Source organism: Grammomys surdaster, unplaced genomic scaffold (genome assembly GCF_004785775.1).
Source record: "Grammomys surdaster isolate TR1022 unplaced genomic scaffold, NIH_TR_1.0 125580, whole genome shotgun sequence".
Taxonomy (NCBI): domain Eukaryota; kingdom Metazoa; phylum Chordata; class Mammalia; order Rodentia; family Muridae; genus Grammomys; species Grammomys surdaster.
Window position 1 is genome coordinate 2,139,835 of NW_021620426.1, and position 21,136 is coordinate 2,160,970.

Here is a 21,136-nt window from a genome sequence, read left to right on the forward strand (position 1 = left end):
AGTGCAGTGGCTCCTGGATGACTCAGGATTCAGTTTCTCCACAGGACAGGAGCAGACCAACTCTGTGTCTGATCCAGCCCAGAGGACCAGGCAGGGGCAGAAGGGAAGTGGAATTCCGGAGGGGCGGGGTTTGGGTAGCTGCTGTGCCCTGGATGTCCCTGGCTCCCCGATCTATCTCAGCTGCTCTGAGTGCAGTGGCTCCTGGATGACTCAGGATTCAGTTTCTCCACAGGACAGGAGCAGACTGACTCTGTGTCTGCTCCAGCTCGGAGGAGCAGGCAGGGGCAGAAGGGAAGTGGAATTCCGGAGGGGCGGGGTTTGGGTAGCTGCTGTGCCCTGGATGTCCCTGGCTCCCCGATCTATCTCTGGGGTTTAGGGAGTGAGATGGAGTTCTTACCAGCTGCTCTGAGTACAGTGGCTCCTGGATGACTCAGGATTCAGTTTCTCGACAGGACAGGAGCAGACTGACTCTGTGTCTGCTCCAGCTCGGAGGAGCAGGCAGGGGCAGAAGGAATTAATTTGTATTTTAAAAGTGATCCTGAATTGACTAACAATACAGCCTAAGTTTTGCAGTTGATTCTTGCAGTTCTAACTGCAAGAAGACTTTGATAGGTAGATACTTTGCTTAGGCATATGATGGACACTGAGCATTCACAAGTAAATAAGATATGATTTGCTGCTGGGCAGTGGTGGCACACGCCTTTAATCCCAGCACTTGGGAGGCAGAGGCAGGCGGATTTCTGAGTTCGAGGCCAGCCTGGTCTACAGAGTGAGTTCCAGGACAGCCAGAGCTATACAGAGAAACCCTGTCTCGAAAAAAACAAAACAAACAAACAAACAAAAAATATGATTTGCTCTAAAACTATCAATTCTTATTTAATACTTATTTAATTATTCATTGTTATGCTATATCCATATGATATTATAATGTTAATTAACATTTATATATTTTATATCTTTATGTGTCTAACACTCAATTGGATAATAAGCATATTCAAAAATTTATATGGCAGTGTATACTTGCACTTTTTACTTTCTACACAATGAATGTGGTTTTCTCACATGTGAGAATCTAAGAGCCCATGGATTTTTACAAGGCAGTATAATCCAAATTCTCAGTAATAAAATTGATTTCCTTGTGCCAGAGAAGAACAAACTCCGTCATGTATTGTCAAAAATAAATTCATCTGAAAACTGAATTGAATGAGGTTGTTCCAGGCTTCAGATCAGAGACAAGTAATCTTTACTGTTTAAAAACCACTTGGTTCTCTACACCTGCCATGACAATATAGACAGAATAACTTTTGTATATATGTGTATGTACAAAATAAAAACATATTTGAACCATTCTACATGTTTTAAAATTTACTTCGTGGGTGTCATGAACTTAAGAATATAAATTTCCTAAGCAGAGGATGCTGTCATGGAATAAATGGAGAGACCATGCCTCAACTGATTCATGGGTTAATTTTAATAAACTGTACTTAAAACGATCCACTGGTGTTAAACTTTATTTTAACTGAGTATATAATTAAAATAAATGTTATAATTAATTCACTAAATTGAAAAAGGCATTGTTGATATATTTTAAGGATTGAAAAGATTTTAGAACCCTTAATTACATGAAATACATAGTAAAACTTGGTCAAACTCATCAAGTTATTACAATAGAAGAAACTTTTATTAGAATGAATTTAAAATCTACTTAATGACTAAATTTAGCCTAACGAGTTTTGTTTATACAAAATGAAGCCAAGTATATGAACTTTGAGGAAATCTTATTTTTTATGTCTTCATTTCTGTTTCTTATTCTCCATTCTGTCATTTACCATTATCTGTTTCACTCATGTTGTTGTTTAGACAAGAAATATCTCCCTAAAGTTCCAGTGTTGCCACCTCAAGGATTTTGAGATTACAGTTGGACCAGGAGGATTCTGACTTCATCCGTGGATCAGTCCACTAAAGACTTCAAAAGTAACTGTATGTGTGGAAAGGAATTGAAAGGAATAAGCAGGTGCAATGGAGGATATAGGCCAGTTGTCCATACTATGCTGGCTTCAAAATCTTCATGGTTGTATACTCTGTACAATTCCAACATAGTAGTATTCTACCACTGTGCAGTCTTAAAGCAACGGAGGCATTTGGTTATAAGTTAAAACCTACAGGGCTATAAATTCAAATAAAATTTCCCTTCAGCTATCTTACTCCAATAGAGCTTTAGAAATTTAACAAGCCATGTGCTTCTATATCTTCCTGAAATGAATCTATGCCATGTCTTTATTTTTATCATGGGAGGAAAGACAGATCACGGGTTTGTTTAATATGTGAAAATTGTTTTGCCTGTTCATTATATAAATATGTCAAAATAACAGAAATAATGTGTGAACATTTTCATTAGCTGACAACTCTGCTAGTCAAGAAATAAATGTCTTACTTTTTCATGCTCTCTTTATTTGGTTAGACTCACATTACTCCTGATGGCACCAAATTCCATATTTACATTATAAAGGTGAGAGTTTAGATACAGTTCATATTCTGTTATCAATTAATTAATTAAATATGAAAATGTCATGGGAAAATAATGAAGACATGTGACACAGTTTAATATATGAAACTGAAGTATATTATATATAATATTGTATATAGTATGTAGTGTATAGTATATAGTAATTTACATATGTATAATATATATAAAATGTCTTCATATGCTATTCATAAGTAACCTAGGTTTTCTTCTTCCCTTAATATGATTCAGGCATAGCTTCCTTCTGTAAATAAGACAATCAAATGACGTTTTGCATGGGTCTTAGACTTCAAGAAAAAAAAAGTATAGAGGGAGGCAGAGAGGGAAGAAAGGGAGAGAATCTGCAGGAGTAACATTGGAAGGAGAATTGAGAAAGGAAGGAAGTGGGGAGCACATAGAATACAACAATAGGAAGTGGTAGAGGTGACTGCTTTAATGGAATTATCAGAGAAGGCCTGCCTGTGTAGATGAGTTGGTAGGATTTAAAAATGATCTGAAAAAAACAGTTATTGTGCAAAGTGAAAAATGTGCACTTCTGAATACAGTGTGTGTGTCCAAATTAAAACACTGTCTCAGAATTTTGGTATTTCTCATAAAACACTATATTAAATATATTGCAAATCATTTTGAATGTAGATGTTCTGTCAGTAGTAATGATTATTCACTAAAATTCATTACACATATGCCATCTCCTTTTGGATCTCAAATTTAATGTGGAATTAACTTTTGAACAGGTGATCAAAGCATGTATATCCTTGCCTCTATTTGATATTTTTAAAAAAAAATATTAGAATTTCAGTTATGTATCTTGTAGAGTATCATACAAAAATTCATAAAATGAATAAAAAACGATGGTTAAATAAGTGAAATTATCATTCTAGGTTTTTTTAAACATAAAGCTAATGCAAAGTGGTTGGCCATATATAAGATACACAGAGTGATACTTTAATACATGTCAATAACACGTGTTAGAGTATTGAACATGGTTTCTCCTTACCATTACACTGGATGGATTGAAACCCTGGAAATGCTTTCTTATAGGTATTCATATCATCTGTAGTGTTTGAGCAATTTTCTTCTTGTATCACCATATAAAATGAGAGCTTAATTCTCACTCTTACTCCTCTACATATTTATTTTCTAACCTTCTTCTAATAACTCTCTACACCTCATCTAATCCCTTAGTGATGGTAACTCCATCACTAATTCATATAACAATATTTTAGAATTCCTAAGCAATGTATCCATATAGATCTTCTGAGGACAACTTGGCACCTGACCCAAATTAACAGGAGTTGCACTGCATTCATTGATGTCCATCTCATGCAGGGCACCTGTGTATCAGATCCAATTAATTCCAAATCTCTAATAATCAACGTTGTCAACCCTACTTGGAGTCACCTTATTAAATAAAATTATCACATGGACATAATTATAGCATAGAGTGTTAGATGTAGTGTGATAATCAAAGAATGATGGTTAATTACAAATGCAAGCCATCAACTGTATATTTTAAATAGCTAGGAGAATTTTCATCATACTAAAGATGTTTTTTTTGAAGAAATGGGAATGTGTATTATGTATATAGTATACATGTATCAAAGAGTCACATAATACTTCAATAATATGAAGACATTTAAATTTCTGTGTCATTTTAAACATTGCATAAATACATAATGCTTTATTTTCATTTCTGTCTGAGACTCATTCTCCTTCTACTTTTACATCTTCATTTATAGCCTATCTAATATCATTGCTAGCTAATATATAAGATATTGTATTTATCTCATTGTCTATATTTTATAGAATAGTTATGTTCAACATCAAATGATTAAAGTAATATTAGGCATAATAAATCAATAGAATTGCTGAAGTATTTGGATGAATGATTGAATGGACTCAAACTCTCTAATACACCCTCCATTTCTTAACATAGAAATTTACTTATTTATGTTTTTTGAAACAAAAACTTGTCAATATTTGAATATTTAATAGAGTATTTAGCATATTTCTGTTTTCCAATATTTTAACCAAAATCTGACTATTTCAGGTGGTTCTTCAATTTATAATTATTGACCATTATTTTTTTTATAATTTATTTTTTCTCAAATCGTAATTCATTCACACAGGGCTTATAAACACAGAAAGGCAGGATGTGGGGAAGGGAACGACACTGGAGTTTGGGTGTTCAGGGGGAATACAGATATCATCAGAACCGGGTATAGACTGGGTGAAGGTTCAGGGGACAAGTCACTGTGACTCTGCCTATGACTCGCTTGTCCTTATCTAAGTTGGTATTGTCTGCCAAGGCTACCTATTTACAAGGTCTATGACTACTCAGGCTGGTAAATTTCCACAAAAGCTGCCTGTTGACATTAGCTTATAGCCATCTGTTTCAATGTTTTTCCACTGAGACCCAAGACTTGGTGTTAGTATACATGTATGACAGGCCTATTGCTGACTTTAGGCCTATGGCTGATTTTAGGCCTTCAGTGGGTAAGCAGGGCTGCCCCTGACATCTCCTCCCTTCTCTAAGTATAGAAGGGCTGTGGCAATTCTAAACTTGTGAAAGTGTGGATAGATGCCTGACCTCCAGTATTTGAAGGGGACCTTGTAATGGCTCCAGTCCCCCTGTTGTTATCCAGTGAGGCATGAGGGGCATACCCATCCCGATGTCTTTTTCCTGTAGAGGGGATACTTTTGACATCAAGCCCTATGCAGTCAGGCTTGTCCCTCAGGGAACCCAGATAGATATTTTTATCTCTTATTTATATTCCCTTGCAGTGCTTAGCCTCACAGCCTAAGCAAGAATTCAGATCGCCTGACAGATGGGGTTCTGGGTGGTCCCTCTCTGCTTAGTCTAGGGGCAAGAAGTCCCCCCTTATTGACTGAATTTTAAAGCATATGCCAAATATTTCACTTTAAAATTAACTATCTAACATGATTGTAAATGTGTTATGAATTAGTTCTCTGTATTCTTTGTGTGTTTTAATTGTGTACGTGCTCTGTGTGTGTGTGTTTGTGTGTGTGTGCTCGTCTGTGTGTGTGTGTGTGTGTGTGTGCATGCATGCATTCACACACGTGAATTAAGTTTTTTCAGTAGTCACATACCACATTAGTTTGAGACCTGATTTCTCACTGAACCTGAAGTTTATTAATTCATCTAGAGTCTCCAGACTGCAAACACTAGGGATCTGTCTCCTACCTCAGTATTGGAAGTACAGAAGAGCTGCCACAACTAGATTTTACATGGAGAACATGGATCCAAATGAAGCTTGTTTGTTGTTGTTGTTGTTGTTATTGTTTTTTTTGTTTTTTAGGTTTTTTTGGTTTTTTTGTTTGTTTGTTTGTAGCACTTTACTGACAGATCCGTTTCCCTGACCCATAATTTATCTTAATTCTTCTGTTAAAATAAGCAAGGGTAGGATTGTGCTTTGCAAGAAAACTGAAAGATAAAACTAAATGCTCACCATTTCTTACCAGGATACCCTACAATAACACTTATGATTTTCTTAATCTATTCCATAAATGAAATGATTAAATGTCTGCCCAGATATTTGTAAGATGTAAGGAACAGTTTTGTATCATAGACAGAAAGAATAATAGCTTTGGTTGGTTAGTCTGGCTGTGCTTAGTAATCTTTCACATTTACATAAGGGAAAAAATAATAAAGCATTTGAACATTTTGTATGTCTTAAAGTGAAAAATATCTAACAATAAAAATAAAGGCTCACTTACTGTTTCTTGAAACATTTAATGTTATAATCACTTTCAAGTCTTCTTTTTTGTTACAAACGCAGAAAATGTTTTACAGAAATAACAAACTCAAGATTTTCAAATATGTCTTATAAGTGAGATCTGAATTACATCCTGTTTCAGAATCATGTGTCTGGGAAATATACTGCTTTCACAAGTTTTTAATTGACACAGTCAGGAAGACAATTCTATCTCTTTTTAAGTTCCAATTCTTGGGAGATTTGTTTAAATTAGAGAGTAAATTGTTCTGTCACTTGAATAGCTGCTTCAGTCATGTTTTTGAAACCCATATCTGCATCTACAAGCAGTGGAAATTTATTGCTGCAAAGTTACAACATGGGATATTATAAGTCATTTCAAAGGACAAATCTTGCTAAGTGCTCACTGAAGGTGCCATTACTGTTCTGCTCTTAAACTCAAGAAAAAGTCAGCTCTGTCTCAGGTCCCAATTGCAGAAGCCAGAAATGAGTGTGCATTTAAAACATTTCCATAAGTTAATTAGAGAGAAATTAGAATGAAAGTGGGTAGTATAGCAGCATCAAAATTGCCATTTTGAACCACACCAGTGGTTCTCTTTATTTAACAGCCAGCCTCCAACAGCTGGACCTGTTGGTTTCTACAGCTTTTAAAGGAAGGTGAAGAACTCCGTGATTCTCCCAGGCAGCGTGCCATCTGTGATCAGACTACGTTTTCCTCTTGACCTCCTTCAAATAATACCCTAAAGCTGGAAGCTTCTGTTCTAGGTTGATATTGGTTTAGCTTAAATAGCTCTGGATATTAATAATCCTTACTCAACCATCCAATTCCTACATAAAATCAACTAGTTCATCAGGAAGCTATTTGTTGCAGAAAGCTCCTAAATTTATGCTTGACTATTCCTGCACCAGTGATGAAATGTGAATTTATGGGGCTTATTCAACACAAGTTCTTGGTGAAATCTGCCTCTAGATAATGGTTTTGGATGAACATTAGTTTTTCTTCCAAACTTTTTTCATTTCAGAGTTTCCTCTCTATCTCAAAGTTTTATATTTCCTAACTCTGATTGCAAATTTCTTTCTAGTAACAATATATAAATGCTATATGAATGATGGAGTTTTTCATATGAAGCTTATATAAAGTTCAAGTAGAATTTTTCTTTGTAATTTTGCATAAGGGAAAAAACTGAAAGAGCAGAAAGAATTTTTTATTTCTATCACTTCAAACTTTTCTTCATTAAAGAAATACCAATACTTGCATCACAAGCTTGCATAGTACTCTACATAAGACACTACAAATGAGGCCTCAACTCCCTTGAAGTACAGTAAACATATGCAAGTGAAATACCACTGTCAGATACAAATGTGACAACACTAATATCCTAAATGTAAACTAGATTCTTGGCTCTTATCCTTGAAGACATTGCTTGTTATTATTTGGAGTAAGTAACAAATTCATTGGACATTTATACTATCTCTGTTTCCTCTCTGTCTTTCTCAAATATCTTTCTGGTTCTGTTCCTAATATCCTTTCCTTATTTTACCAAACATCCCATTTCTTGGGTGGTCTCTTTTCAAATGTGACATTCCTGTCTCCATTAGACCTAGTTTCAGCATGGGTTGCATTGATGATTTTTTATTTCCACAGTTGATCTCACTCTTTTTAAGGAAATAAGGATGGATATAAAAGAGAATGATTCTAATTCATACTGAATGGTTTATATACTTGAAAATACTAAGAAATATATTTATGTTATGTTCTTCAATTTAATCTGAATTCAAGTGCAAATTATTGAAATTTTGATGGAAATATATATATTTAAATATATTTTATTGCATATATATATATATATATATATATATATATATATGGTTATCTGACTTGAGGGCAAGTGCTTTTACCTACTGAAACATTTTGTTGGCTCTAATAAAGAATTTTTAAAGAGTAAAACAAAAGATTAATAAGAGCATTTTAAAATGAGGCATGTCACTTTCCTAGAAGCCTGAGATCAAAGTATAATAAGGAGATGCTTAATACATATCCATAGTTTATTAATGAGAATTAGAAGAATGCAATAGGGGCCATAAAAATTGAATCAGTGATGTTCATATTAACTATTAAAACTGAACTGGAAAAAGTTTAAGTCTGAGATACAGAAAGATAATGGGGTAAAAGTAGCATTGCCTTTTAGAATATGCTTAAATGTAAATCAAGACATAATTTCTAAAAATTAAAATATTTCCCTTATTACACCAAAATAGATGCACTGAATTTCACTTCCTATAATTTCCTTTAACATGGTAGCTTAATATATTAAAAACGTTTATTTAATCTAGACATCCTGAATATCATTTCATTTATTCTTGCTATCCTCTAAATGGAGCCACTATTTTTCTGATTGTTTGAAATTTATTAGCAGGTTCAGAAGACAACATTTTTATCCAACAATGATTTAATAAAAGCTATAATGTTTCTGTTTAATTACTTAGACATCCCAATGGGATCCAGGGCAATAGCACAATGTGGCCTGTCTTCACAAGTACTGAACAAAAATACCTAACTTTGAACACAGAGAAGTCAAAAATATACTCTAAACTCCGTGCTCCCCAATGCCAATTCTGGAGACTATTTTTTCCAAAAGTCTTGGAAATGACAGGTATGTTCTTTTTCCATTTTCTTTTTTAGTAGGTTTTGCCTTGTGTAACATTATGGAAATATAGATTGTTCAAACTTGGGATAGTCTTTACTTGATCATCAGCCAAATGCCAAATGATTTAAGTGATACTTTGCTAAAGAGAAAAAGAAAGTTGTGGATTTGGATGAACAAAGACATGGGGAGGATCTGAGAGATGAGGGAGATAAAACTTTGGTCAGGATATACTGTATGGAAAATATTTTCAAAAATAAAAGAAATATATTGGGATTGGTTAGATGGATAACTCATCAGGTAAGATGCTTGCTGTGCAAACATGTGAACTTGAGCTTTGTTCCAAGCACCACTGAGCTTATGGCAAGCACATACCTCCTAGGAGGCCGAGGGAGAAAGACACCTTGGGGATGATGGCAGCTAATCAGTCCAGTATGATCGGTGAGCTCCAGGTTCAATGAGGGAGCTTATATCAACAAATAGGGTATATGCTTATATAAACACTTGTACACATACAGAAAGAATATGCAATGTATTCTCTCTCAAATATAGTTATTATTAAACATGAAATAATTATTGCCTTAATTTTATAGCTATAATTTCTAATTTCAATCTTAAAAAAATTATTTAGCATCTCTAAGATTCATTATTAGCTAGATATAGTTTTACCCTAACATAAAATATTATTTTCAGAAATTATACTTTATTATTACTACATGTCAAAGTGAATGTAAATAGTTCTACAGTGTACACTAATTCTTTATGATTGGTAGGTTTAATATTTTCTTGAGTTTATACTCATTTGATTAAGAATATTTGGTTTTTAACTCATTTTAATTTAGCCATTTTATGTGTATCTTACAGAACACTTATTAATGAAACAGTGAAGGTAACATTGTCATTTTTAATTGTTAATTATTCAGTTTTATTTGGCTGTTTAAATATATTGTCTTTGGTGAGAAGTAATTTGTATTTATGATCAAACTTAAATATTTATGGAATGTTATTTTAATGTTACTTTAACAATCATTGGTATTTGCCCTAAATTTAAATGTGTTTTGTTTATATTAAAATACAGGATTATTTTAATTAATAAAAAGTGACTGATTTCAACAAGCCATTAGCTGGCAGGCTATTTCTTCAATTCTCATTGTCAAAGAATGTGTTAGACATCAAACATTAATGTACAATTTTTGGTTTGTTCTTCAGAGATTTTGTGGTTAATTTAAAAAAAAAAAAACTAAGCTCATCAGAGATGAGTCATGTTGTTTAATATGTCCTTTGAATATCAGACATTGATTCCCAAACTTGCAATTCTATCTCCATCTGTTTGAAAGAGGTTAATGATATATCTGTGCTGTGAGTATGACTAAATGTTCTGTGACATAATATATATCCAGAGATGGGTCTCTGTGTCCCTTGGCAGAGCAACAGTGCTGTCCTTGTGTTTCCTGGCTATCAGTAACAATGAGGTAACTCAATCTGCCAAGAAACCAAAACAGATACCATTGAACATACCACAAACCACATATTCTAGTCTCTATGTGAAATCTGCTTAAATAAGAGTGTTCAGTTCTACGTTGAAGAAAAATTAATGAGTGAGTGAGGAGATGAATATAAATGATGTGCTTATTGCAAGGCAGCAGAGTTATTGTTCAAACAGGGAATCTGAAATAATTTACTTTTTGATGTGCCATGATTGAAATACCAGCAGTTTTAAAAGCTGTATGCAAAACCTCCATGTGCAAAACACTTTTCTGTCACCAAAACTTTTCTTTCGTTCAACTGCAGCTGCTTGTGAAAGCAACACACATCTTTATAACTAGAGCAAAATTTATAAAATGTCCCAATTTACTTCGGCTCAAACTTAGTGCATCTTGGACATTATTTTTTATTTAAATATCTAGTGGATTCTGAATATCCCTCCCAATGTCTTCAAACTAAATATATTTTAATGACTCTAGGTAGATGACTAAGTGGACAAAATACTTACTCCATAAGCATGGAGACCTGGGTTTAAATTCTCCACACTGACTTTTTTAAAGCTGAATGTGGAAGCACCCAACCCAATGGTGGGCAACTGGGACAGAGACAAGTAGATTTGGTATGGGGGTTTCTCTGGTCAGCCAGCCTATTTGAAATAACAAGCTCCAAATTCAGCGAGTGACTTTATATCACATGTGTATATATGTATACACATTCATATGGTGGGAAGTTATAGAGGCATTAAGGAAGGCATCCCCACATCAAACTCTTACCTGCTTCTACTCAACAATAACTATGCACCTATCCGTGTGCACACACATGTATTAAAGTTTAAGGCAAATAAATTATATGGGTTTTAAAACAATGTATTCATTTAAATTTCTTATGTTTAACCAAGTTTGAAGTTATATGCTTTGAGTTTTAAAGCAAATAACTTTACGGAGATTACATTTATAAGAATATATATTCAGGCCATACCTTATATATTTTAAGATTTAAAACTTTAACTAGTCTTACCATTAGTGTTTCACATGATAAAAGGCTATGGTCACAGTTTAATTTTTTTCCAAAGGTAGCTCTACAAACAAACAAACAAAAAAATCAAATTGCTTTTATTGAAACCAGAAATGCTTATTTCACTTCACATAGAAAAGCAATAAGCTTTATAAACACCACTTCAGCCCTAGTTTACATTTAAGCAATAAGTGTTCCCAAAGTTATGATTCTTAAGACTTGTTTAAACACATGAATTCCAGCACTTCACTTCTAGGCTATACTTCAGTCCACATCTGGCCATTATTACATGTACCTCAAAGAAGTAAAATGCTCAGTGTTCGTGTCATATGTTCAGGTTCATATTTGCAGTAAAAATATTTCAGTATAGTACCTCATATTTATTTTTACAAAGAGACAGAAATTATTCATGTTCATCAATGATAGCAATAATCTCTCATTAAAAAGAAAGGATAGACTATAAGGAAAAATGTATTAGCTTTGACTTATCTCACAAGGAAGCACATTAGACACAATGTCTTCTCAACTCCTTGAAAAACTGTGGAGCAGTGTTTCTTGCCTAATCTAAAGACGACCACAATTAAATTTCAGTGCTCTTAGGGTGTGGGGAGAAGACTCAGTGTGTACAGTGTTGGCTAACAAAGATGAGGACTGGGATTTTGATCCCCCAAACTTATGTAAGTACAGTATCAATCGTGGAAGATGGACATAGGGGATTCCCAGAGCAAGCAGGAGAGATATACTGGTTGTACAGAAAATATAATGCACATATGTAGGAAAATGAAAAATAAAATTACCGAACAACTCAGACATCCTTTAACTTGGAATCGTTTACCATTAGCTCCAATTAGTTAGCAAGACTAAACTAAAAGATGAAACCATGGAAAATCATGTGGAGAAAAATGTTTCATTATAGTATATGGATTTATCATCATTAAAAAAATAAGGAGATAAAAGTTAACTTTAGATTAACTCAAATTAACTGTTTATCTTCCTGTCATAGTACATGGGGCCTTTACAATTCCCAATCCCATTATAATGTGACTCTCTCTGGCATCTCATTCAACACCAAAATTATGACAGGAAAATTAATATGTCTTTGACCTATTACATAAAGAATTATTGATTTTTGATGCTATCTTTAATTTAGGTTGAGCTTAAGAAAGTGAAGCAGTGATGGGAATTGGGGCTTTTCAGTGAACCTCTCTGTTCAGCTAATGGTTTTGGTGATTTTTAAATCAAGAATAGCAAAACTTATTGTCTGTCAACTTGATTCTTCCTCTGTTTTCATGAGAAATTTGAGATATTTTTCATTGCTTCCTGTGAATTGAATAGTTTTATACTGAACTCATATTGAAATCCAAACTCTGAGGTAGAAAGGATTAGAAGATGGGTCCTATGTCAAAAGTATCCCCTCTCCAGGAAAAAGACATCAGGACGGGTATGGCCCTCATGCCTCACTGGACAACAACAGGGGGACTGGAGCCATTACAAGGTCCCCTTCAAATACTGGAGGTCAGGCCTCTATCCCCGCCTTCGCAAGTTTAGAATTGCCACAGCCCTTCTATACTTAGAGAAGGGAGGAGATGTCAGGGGCAGCCCTGCTTACCCACTGAAGGCCTAAAATCAGCCATAGGCCTAAAGTCAGCAATAGGCCTGTCATACATGTATACTAACACCAAATCTTGGGTCTCAGTGGAAAAACACTGAAACAGATAGCTATACGCTAATGTCAACAGGCAGCTTTTGTGGAAATTTACAAGCCTGAGTAGTCATAGACCTTGTAAATAGGTAGCCTTGGCAGACAATATCAACTTAGATAAGGACAAGCGAGTCATAGGCAGAGTCACAGTGACTTGTCCCCTGAACCTTCACCCAGCCTATACCCGGTTCTGATGATATCTGTATTCCCCCTGAACACCCACACTCCAGTGTCATTCCCTTCCCCACATCCTGCCTTTCTGTGTTTATAAGCCCTGTGTGAATGAATTACGATTTGAGAAAAAATAAATTATAAAAAAAAAAAGAAAACCAAAAAAAAAAAAAAGAAGGAGATGGGTCCTTTTTAGAAATGAAGACATCAAGAGAGTGAGGCATTCATCTGTAAGATCAGAGAGAATTTTCATTAAAATAAAATGAAATAATAATTTTTAAAAAGCAAAACTGAGATAACTTCCTAATTCCTGTATGTATACGGACAGAATAATGAAGTATCATTCATTAACAAAATCCTCACAAAAGTCCTGGTGCCCAGAGCCTTGAGTTTTATCCTCAGAAATATGAGATGTAAGTTTCAATTGTATTCAGTTTACCATTGCTCAAGGGACTGAAAACGTCCCCGTTCCTTAGCCTTAACAAAAGAATTTCAATTTTGCTTGAAGTTTTCTCACTCTTTTTGTTTTAAAGACAAAGAAGTGTAATCACTTTCATAGAAAAGAGAATCTTTTGTTTGCAGATGAGACACAAATGTGAGAAGAAACAATGATAACAGAAATGGATTTAAATAGAGCCTCCCAGCCTAGCCACTTCTCTCTTCCATTTTTATTCCAGTGACTCATCAAATAAACAAACAAAATTTTTCATTTATAGTCTCCACTCTATCCACAACCCACCAAACACATGCAAATAAAGCAAACTGTTCCTGCTTTATATCTAGTAACATTGTGCAGTTTGAAGCAATTTAAAAGTGGCTAAATCACTCATAGGAACAAATTAGATAAAAATTAAATTTATGGGCTGGAGAGAGAGCCTAGCCGATAAGAGTATATGCTGCTTTTGCAGAGGACCCTATGTAGTTTCTAGCACCCATGTTAGGCAGCTTAGAGCTGCCAGTAAAATTCCAGCTCCAGGAAATTGGATATCTTCTGTCATCTCTGTTCGTTCCACTCACCTGGATAAACCCTTCCCCAATAAAGTCCTACACACAATGCACATAATTTTTAAATATTAAAAATAAAAAATCTTTTTTAGTACTAGATATCAAATTAATAGGTCATGTACTAACATGCATAAACAATTAAACTTTTTCATATGTATATATGCAAAATCACATTATATTTATGTCCAATTAATGTGCCGTAGAAATCCAGATGGGGATTGCTAGTTTATTTATAGACAATTTTTCTTTTCTCAGGAAATACTTAGGTCAAAATATGACTTAAGTTTAATTGATCTATGCAAATTTTATTATAAATATTCATGTTTCCTGTGCATTTGGCACTTTAAAATTAAACAACTATTGTCTAGAAAATAAAACTGCATTGTTCATTATTTATCATATGGTAAAGAACAATTTTAACTTCACTGAATTTAATTTTATTCATACATTTGTAGTCATTGACACTTTTCAAAAGTTGAAAAAGCTTTCTTTTATGTTCAATTTAAAATTATTTTTATCTATTTGAAGGTATTAATACATTGTTAGATCATATATTGGTATGACTAATATCAGTATAACATTCTTTTCAGACTATCACACAATACTCTTGCTAAAGTCAGTGTAGGATGTTTTCTTTGTTGGGTAGGTAGGTGGCAGCAAGAAGGATATAAATATATGTATATAAAAATTAATGAATAAAGAGGCCATGAATTTGAAAACAGGCAAGGAAAGGCATTTGGGAACCACTGGAGGGATGAAAGAAATGGAGAAATTGTGCAATTATATTATAATTTTAAAATCTAGTAAAAATACTTTTCAAAAAATTAGATTTGAAAACATTAGCTAATGCAAGTCACACAAAAATTTAAAAAATCGTATCATCACTTATCTACAAAATACTACAAAATACTGAAAGTTGGAAAAATAAAATAATTACTAAACACCTAAATGTTTATAATGGGTTCATGTAGATTGTTACTCCATAATAGTTTGCATCTAGCAAATTCTTGTACAATTTGGGGTAATATAACCAAATATTGTATAAAAATATAATTTTATTTCTTTTCATTTTCTTCAATTAATATGGGAACTATGTACAGAGTGTATGTATACTCTGTTCTGGAGCCCTTGGACAGAACTGCACAATCTGTGAAGCCCCACATGACAGAACTGCACTGTCCGTGAAGAATGACACCTACTAACTCATAATGAGTTGGCAGAGGCATGGTCCAGAATCAGAAAAGCTTTTAAGGGAAGACATCTGAACTGAATCTTACTAGGAAGGCATGGTTGGGAGAGGAGCCTGATAACCAGGGACCCTGACAAAGTGTCCTGTGCACCATGCTAAGGAATTTAAATTTTATCTTAAGCACACCTGCTTAGTAATTTCAAGTGCGGGTCTACTGGTCCTGGTTGTTGATGCCTGGATGTATTGGTTTTCACTGCATCCATGGTTCTCCTGCTTTGCATCATGAAACTCATCCAGACATTCAGGACATTCCTGAGGCAGTGCTGCTTTTGGCTCTCCAGTCCCTATCAAGAATATGCTAGCATTGTTATATTCATTATATTTATTTGTACTTTATATTTAATCTATAATAATTATTTTTAAAAGTATTCCAAGTATCCTTCTATGTAGCATGGAAATATTTAATGTTAAATTTGCCTCTTATTGGAAATTTTTATTTAAGAAATAGTACAATGAGTAAACTTCTGAAATAGAGTTTTCCTAATTATATGATGTATAATTTAAAAAATTTTATTTCAGTGTATTTTTTTCTTGGTAAAAATCATGAACACTTAATTTTATGGATAGAAAGGTTGCTTTGTTTGTTGTTTTTTTCTTATTTTAACTAACTGACATAGTTCTTCCCACATATTACTTCCATAGATTTTTATTAATATCTCTAATTTTTAAATTTATATCTTATATTTCTGTAGGTTTTGACTTTTCTGTGTTTATTTTACATATATTAATGAAAGTGACAAACTTAAGACAATGGATAAGTACTGTCTTTCATTGTTCTTTATATCTCAAAAAATAAATTGATTTTCATACATATAATTCTATTTAGTGATCATTATAGCACATAAGTAGAGGGAGTGTTACAAATACTCTTTCCAAAAACTCTGAGAAAGCTTCCTTAGCAGATATAGCCTCTTCATAAAGGTAATCATGCAGTGACATATTATGGGGATTTTTCATATCAGAAAGTATAAACCATACAGTTTTGTCACTGTAAAGAAGGAAATGAAGTCATTATGTTACAATTCACAATTCCTTCAATACATTAGAATTCTCTCTAAAAATAACTAAAAGATTACCATAAATATCTTCTTCTGATTAAGAAAAATATTACTTCAATTTTAAATAATATAATCAACATATTTCTGTAAATCCAATGCCAAAGCTCTACTTTCTTTTTGTGATTTTCTAAATGTTTGCATTTTATTCTCTTAGCCTTTCTGTTTTATAAAATTTCTCTTTTTCAAACAAATACATTTATACATGAAAAATAATGATTAGTAATGTAATCATCACATGAAAATACTTGCAATTCACAAGCTACTTGAAGGCCATTATTTCCTCAGTCATCACTTTTCTGTTTTATGAAGGAATTATTAAACTGCCTTCACATGACAGCATAAGCAACCGAGCATCACATGGAATGAAATGTATTTTAATGAATGTAAAATCTGTGTGGTATGATAATTACAAATCTCTCTTTATATATTGGCATATATTCACACATGTTAAGTATGTTGACTGAAGATAATACTCCACTGTGCATTTTCTATCATGAAGCAAGAAGTTTTTGTAATGTTCTAAAGAGTTAAATAAAATAGAAGTAATATCTACATGTCTTCTGGGAAAGTAATGAAAGGATATATAATGTAAATTGACATGATTCAGTTTGTACTTTCACATTATTTTTATTTTATACACATTTTAGCTGTATTGTTTAATATACTACATAAAAGAACTTTGCCAGTAATAAGACAAGCTGATAATGCAAAGTGAAAACTAAAACATTGCTGTGAAGTATACTTGCAGAAAATGGCATCTATAATTAGTATTATTTTTCAGGTAATGTAAACAGAGATTAAACTTTAAATTAATGCAATGTATTCCATGTTTTACAGGAGACATTGATGAAACAGAACAAGAGTGGAAGGCAGGATTCCATCGCTGGAGCAATTACATGATGGACTGGGAAAATCAATTTAATGATTACACTAGCAAGAAAGACAGTTGTCTGGCTAATTAATAGATATACCCTTTATAGAATATTCATTTTCCTGTAGATGAAGGCAAAAATACAAGTACCTCTCTCCATATATACCAAGAATACTATTACACAACAGAGAAGAAATGCCAACTGAGAATACTGATTCCTTACATCTTTCACTTAGTATTTTACCTCATATCCTGAACTGAGTTATTAGATGTTGTTTTTTAATTAATTTTTTGCAATGTATACTTTGACAATTAATTACATGCTGCTTTGATATTACTTTTCTGAATAACATTAGAGCTTTTACTTAAAAGCTACATCATCTGCTTTTATTCAATCCTGTATTTTCAGAGCTAACTATATAAAACTATTGTTAAGATCTGAATTGGATTTTGAAACAACGGATGTTATAGTTTATATTACAGTTGCCTACAATTAATTCATAAGTCTAGTATCAGTATCAAATAGTAAAACAAACAAATAGTAAAACAAAAAGTTGGCTATTCATATATGTAGAGACAAGAGAGAATATGAAAGTAAGAGCCAGAGTATCTGTGAGCAATTATACTGAAACAAAATATGACTAACAACAAAAGCAAGGAATTTCAGGTACTGTTAAAAATCATGCCAACTGGCTGTCCTGAGAGAGAAATCATGCTTCAGGCATCATTTCATGAGCATGGTTTGTCACATGAATCATATCACATCCATAATTCAACAGCCAAAGAAAATATGTGGTTCTAATATGCACAGGAATTCTAGAATAGAATCCTCTGCCTCCACACTGTGCTATAGGATAGAAGGCAGAAACCATTGTCTGGGAACTCTCAGAGATCCCATCTTTAACATATTCACAGCTGAAACAAAAGTTTGGTTTAAATTATTCACAGAAAGAGTCTGTAAATGCAAACTCCACATATCAGTCTTCCTTAGGGTTAGTACTTGAGGAGCAATTGCTGTAGCAATAAATAAAGCTACTGAACTATCAATTTAGGTGAATTTGTGGTTCATTCTCAAAATATGTCAAAAAAGTATGCATTAGGTTTTATAAAAATAAGTGTTAACAGTTGAGGTAGATAAGAACATTATTTTGACCATTTATTTATGTACTGGAAAATGTTTATGTTAGTGGTTTAATGTTCAAATTTTGGTTTATAAGAACTGAAGTAACAAGTTTCATTTTTCTTAAAAAAAAGAACCTTCTTATATTGACTTTTCATTTTCAAAAATTGTATAATGAAGTTATAATGATGAGGATAATTTTAAAAGTAATGTATTTAAATTCATGTCAATCATAATTTCTTGAATGATTATTAATATAATTTTAGCTGTGACACAATTAGCTCGATGACTAATAAATAAGACAATCTGCACATTGATGAAGAAAGACAAGAAAATCGAGCGTTAGTGAAATTCTATATCATGCTTGTATGTATGGTACTCAACAGCACCTGTTCTCATTACAAACTTGTTTGAAAAGGGAGTGTGTAGGGTGAAATGGCCTTTGTCTAAATACACTGAATGTGAAGCATTATTTGTTATCCCTTTACTCTGAAAAGGTAATCAATGAGTAATTTAATTAATCTACAAATTACTTAAATCCAACTCTCTTACACAAAGGAGAACAAAGTATATGTATACATGTTTTAACATAATAAGACAGAATCATTCATATCAATTATAGTAATATCTGCAACAGTAACTATATTTACTTACTACTCATTTTGTATTTCTTCTATCCCTCACAAGCGCTTACCTTTACATATTTCCTGGAATCAATGTCAATTAAACACTAGTACACAACAGGCCAAGCAAATCTGATTGTTTATATTCTTCACTGTCTATTTATTCTAGTAAAATGCCATATGTTCTTCCAGGAAAGGAAAGGAGAAAGGCTAAAAATAAAACTCTTTAGTATGTTAACATGATCCTAACTGAGGAAGAACTGGTCTTTAAGAAAAGTGTAGTGTATCTCACGTCCAGGGTCCTTCTTGCTTTAAAATTCCTTAAAGATCTATAGGCAACAACTGGTAGACACTGCGGCACACCTGTATTATCCTTCAGGGAAGGTAATTATGAATTCTGTGTACAATACAGGGTCAATTCTCTTAGTCAAGGATGGAGTGAACAATACTTGAAGGGATATGCTTGGATCCTTCCTCTGCTAAGAGTGGGGAGACTACTTTCTCAAGTGAGCAAATATGGTGGTCTGCATGAGAATGTCCCCCTCAGGTTCAGATATTTGAATACTTGATCACCAGTAAGGGTTGTTTGGATGGTTTAAGAGGTACAGCCTTGCTGGAAGGAGTGAGCAGGCTTTGAGATTACATAGCATCACCATGTATCTTTTTGCCCTTCCCACTTTCTACTTGTGTTTGAAGATGTAAACTCTCAGTTTTCTGTTCAAACCACCCTGCTTGATGCTTGCTACCATACTTCTCACTGTAGACTGTTATCTCTCTGGAATCATATGCACAAAATAAATCCTTCCTTCAATAAGTTCATTTGGTCTTGGTATTTTATTGCTATAGAAAAGCAATATGGCATGCATGTATACATATTCATTTGTACAAAAAATATCTTAACTTCCACCATTGAAGTAGTATAAAAAAATTTATTAAGTGGCTCCATCTGATAGAAAAGAGGGGATGAGAAAAGCAGTATGATGATTACACAATATTCACATAATTAGGCATTATAATTAATATAACATATAATTCATTTAATAAATGAAATATATATCCATTAAATATATTCATATAGTTACAAAATATAAATAAACTTAAATTTCTCATCTATGTTACATAAGAGCCAATTGTGACAACTGTAGCAAGCATTCATATGTACTCAACACGTGCAAATGCTTGTAGGCAAAAAGTTTTCTTAAGCTACTCTAATAAGGGTTCTAACTCTCTAGCCCACTACCTACCAGTATGTGGGGCTGTGATAGGGTGTCTTGGATTTTGGAAGATCATTGGCTTAGAAATGGCCGGAGATCCTGCAAGGGATGGAATACATTTCAACACACTCCCAGATTCCAGACTCCTGACACACTAAGACCTCCATTTGATCTGCATCTTTAAGTCACATAGGGCAATACAAACCTCCCTAAAAGAGGTTTGCGTTACCCTCCACTGGTAAAGGGTGTGACTACAGGACTCAGACCTTGAGAGATTTCCATATTAATGAGATACCTAAAGGCCAGAGGGCGTAGCTAATTAAATATTCTTTCCCAGACCCTCCTCTTCCCCCCACCCCCATTTAAGTCAGGTCCACCCTGACCTAAGTGGGGGTACATTCAGATTCAATTACCATCCATCATGAAAATAAAGTCTGTTAAAAATCCACAAACTTCTTTGTGTCTTTGGGGCCCATCATGGGGAAAAGCTGAGAAGGTCTTTAATGCAGAGCTGCCACGGCTTAATCTCTTGCCTGGAGGACTTCTCTGCATTCTAGCCACCGAGACTGCCTATTCAACCAAGCAAGTGACTAATCAAGTCTCACCCCACAGAGCTCTACCTCTCACCCTTCTTGGCTGCAGGCAGGTCCAGCCTGCAGGCCCCCAGCCTCAACTCTTCCACAGGTTCCAGCAGTGTCTGGAAGCCCAGGAGTTTGAGACC

At 33.7% G+C, this 21,136-nt stretch overlaps 1 protein-coding gene across 4 annotated transcripts in view; it reads left to right on the plus strand.

Annotated features, from left to right (window-relative positions):
* Nucleotides 1-18,505, plus strand: part of Bche (butyrylcholinesterase) — a 77,696-nt gene extending 59,191 nt beyond the window's left edge. For 3 of the 4 annotated variants that reach the window (XM_028786777.1, XM_028786775.1, XM_028786776.1), the window contains 2 exons: nt 8,746-8,912; nt 17,425-18,505. In XM_028786777.1, coding sequence (XP_028642610.1) covers nt 8,746-8,912; nt 17,425-17,549 — 292 coding nt within the window. In that variant the 3' untranslated portion in view covers nt 17,550-18,505. Of the gene's footprint in view, nt 1-1,860; nt 2,163-8,745; nt 8,913-17,424 lie in introns of those variants that run through there. The other variant, XM_028786779.1, reaches the window with a different exon arrangement.
* Nucleotides 18,506-21,136: the final 2,631 nt, after the last annotated feature.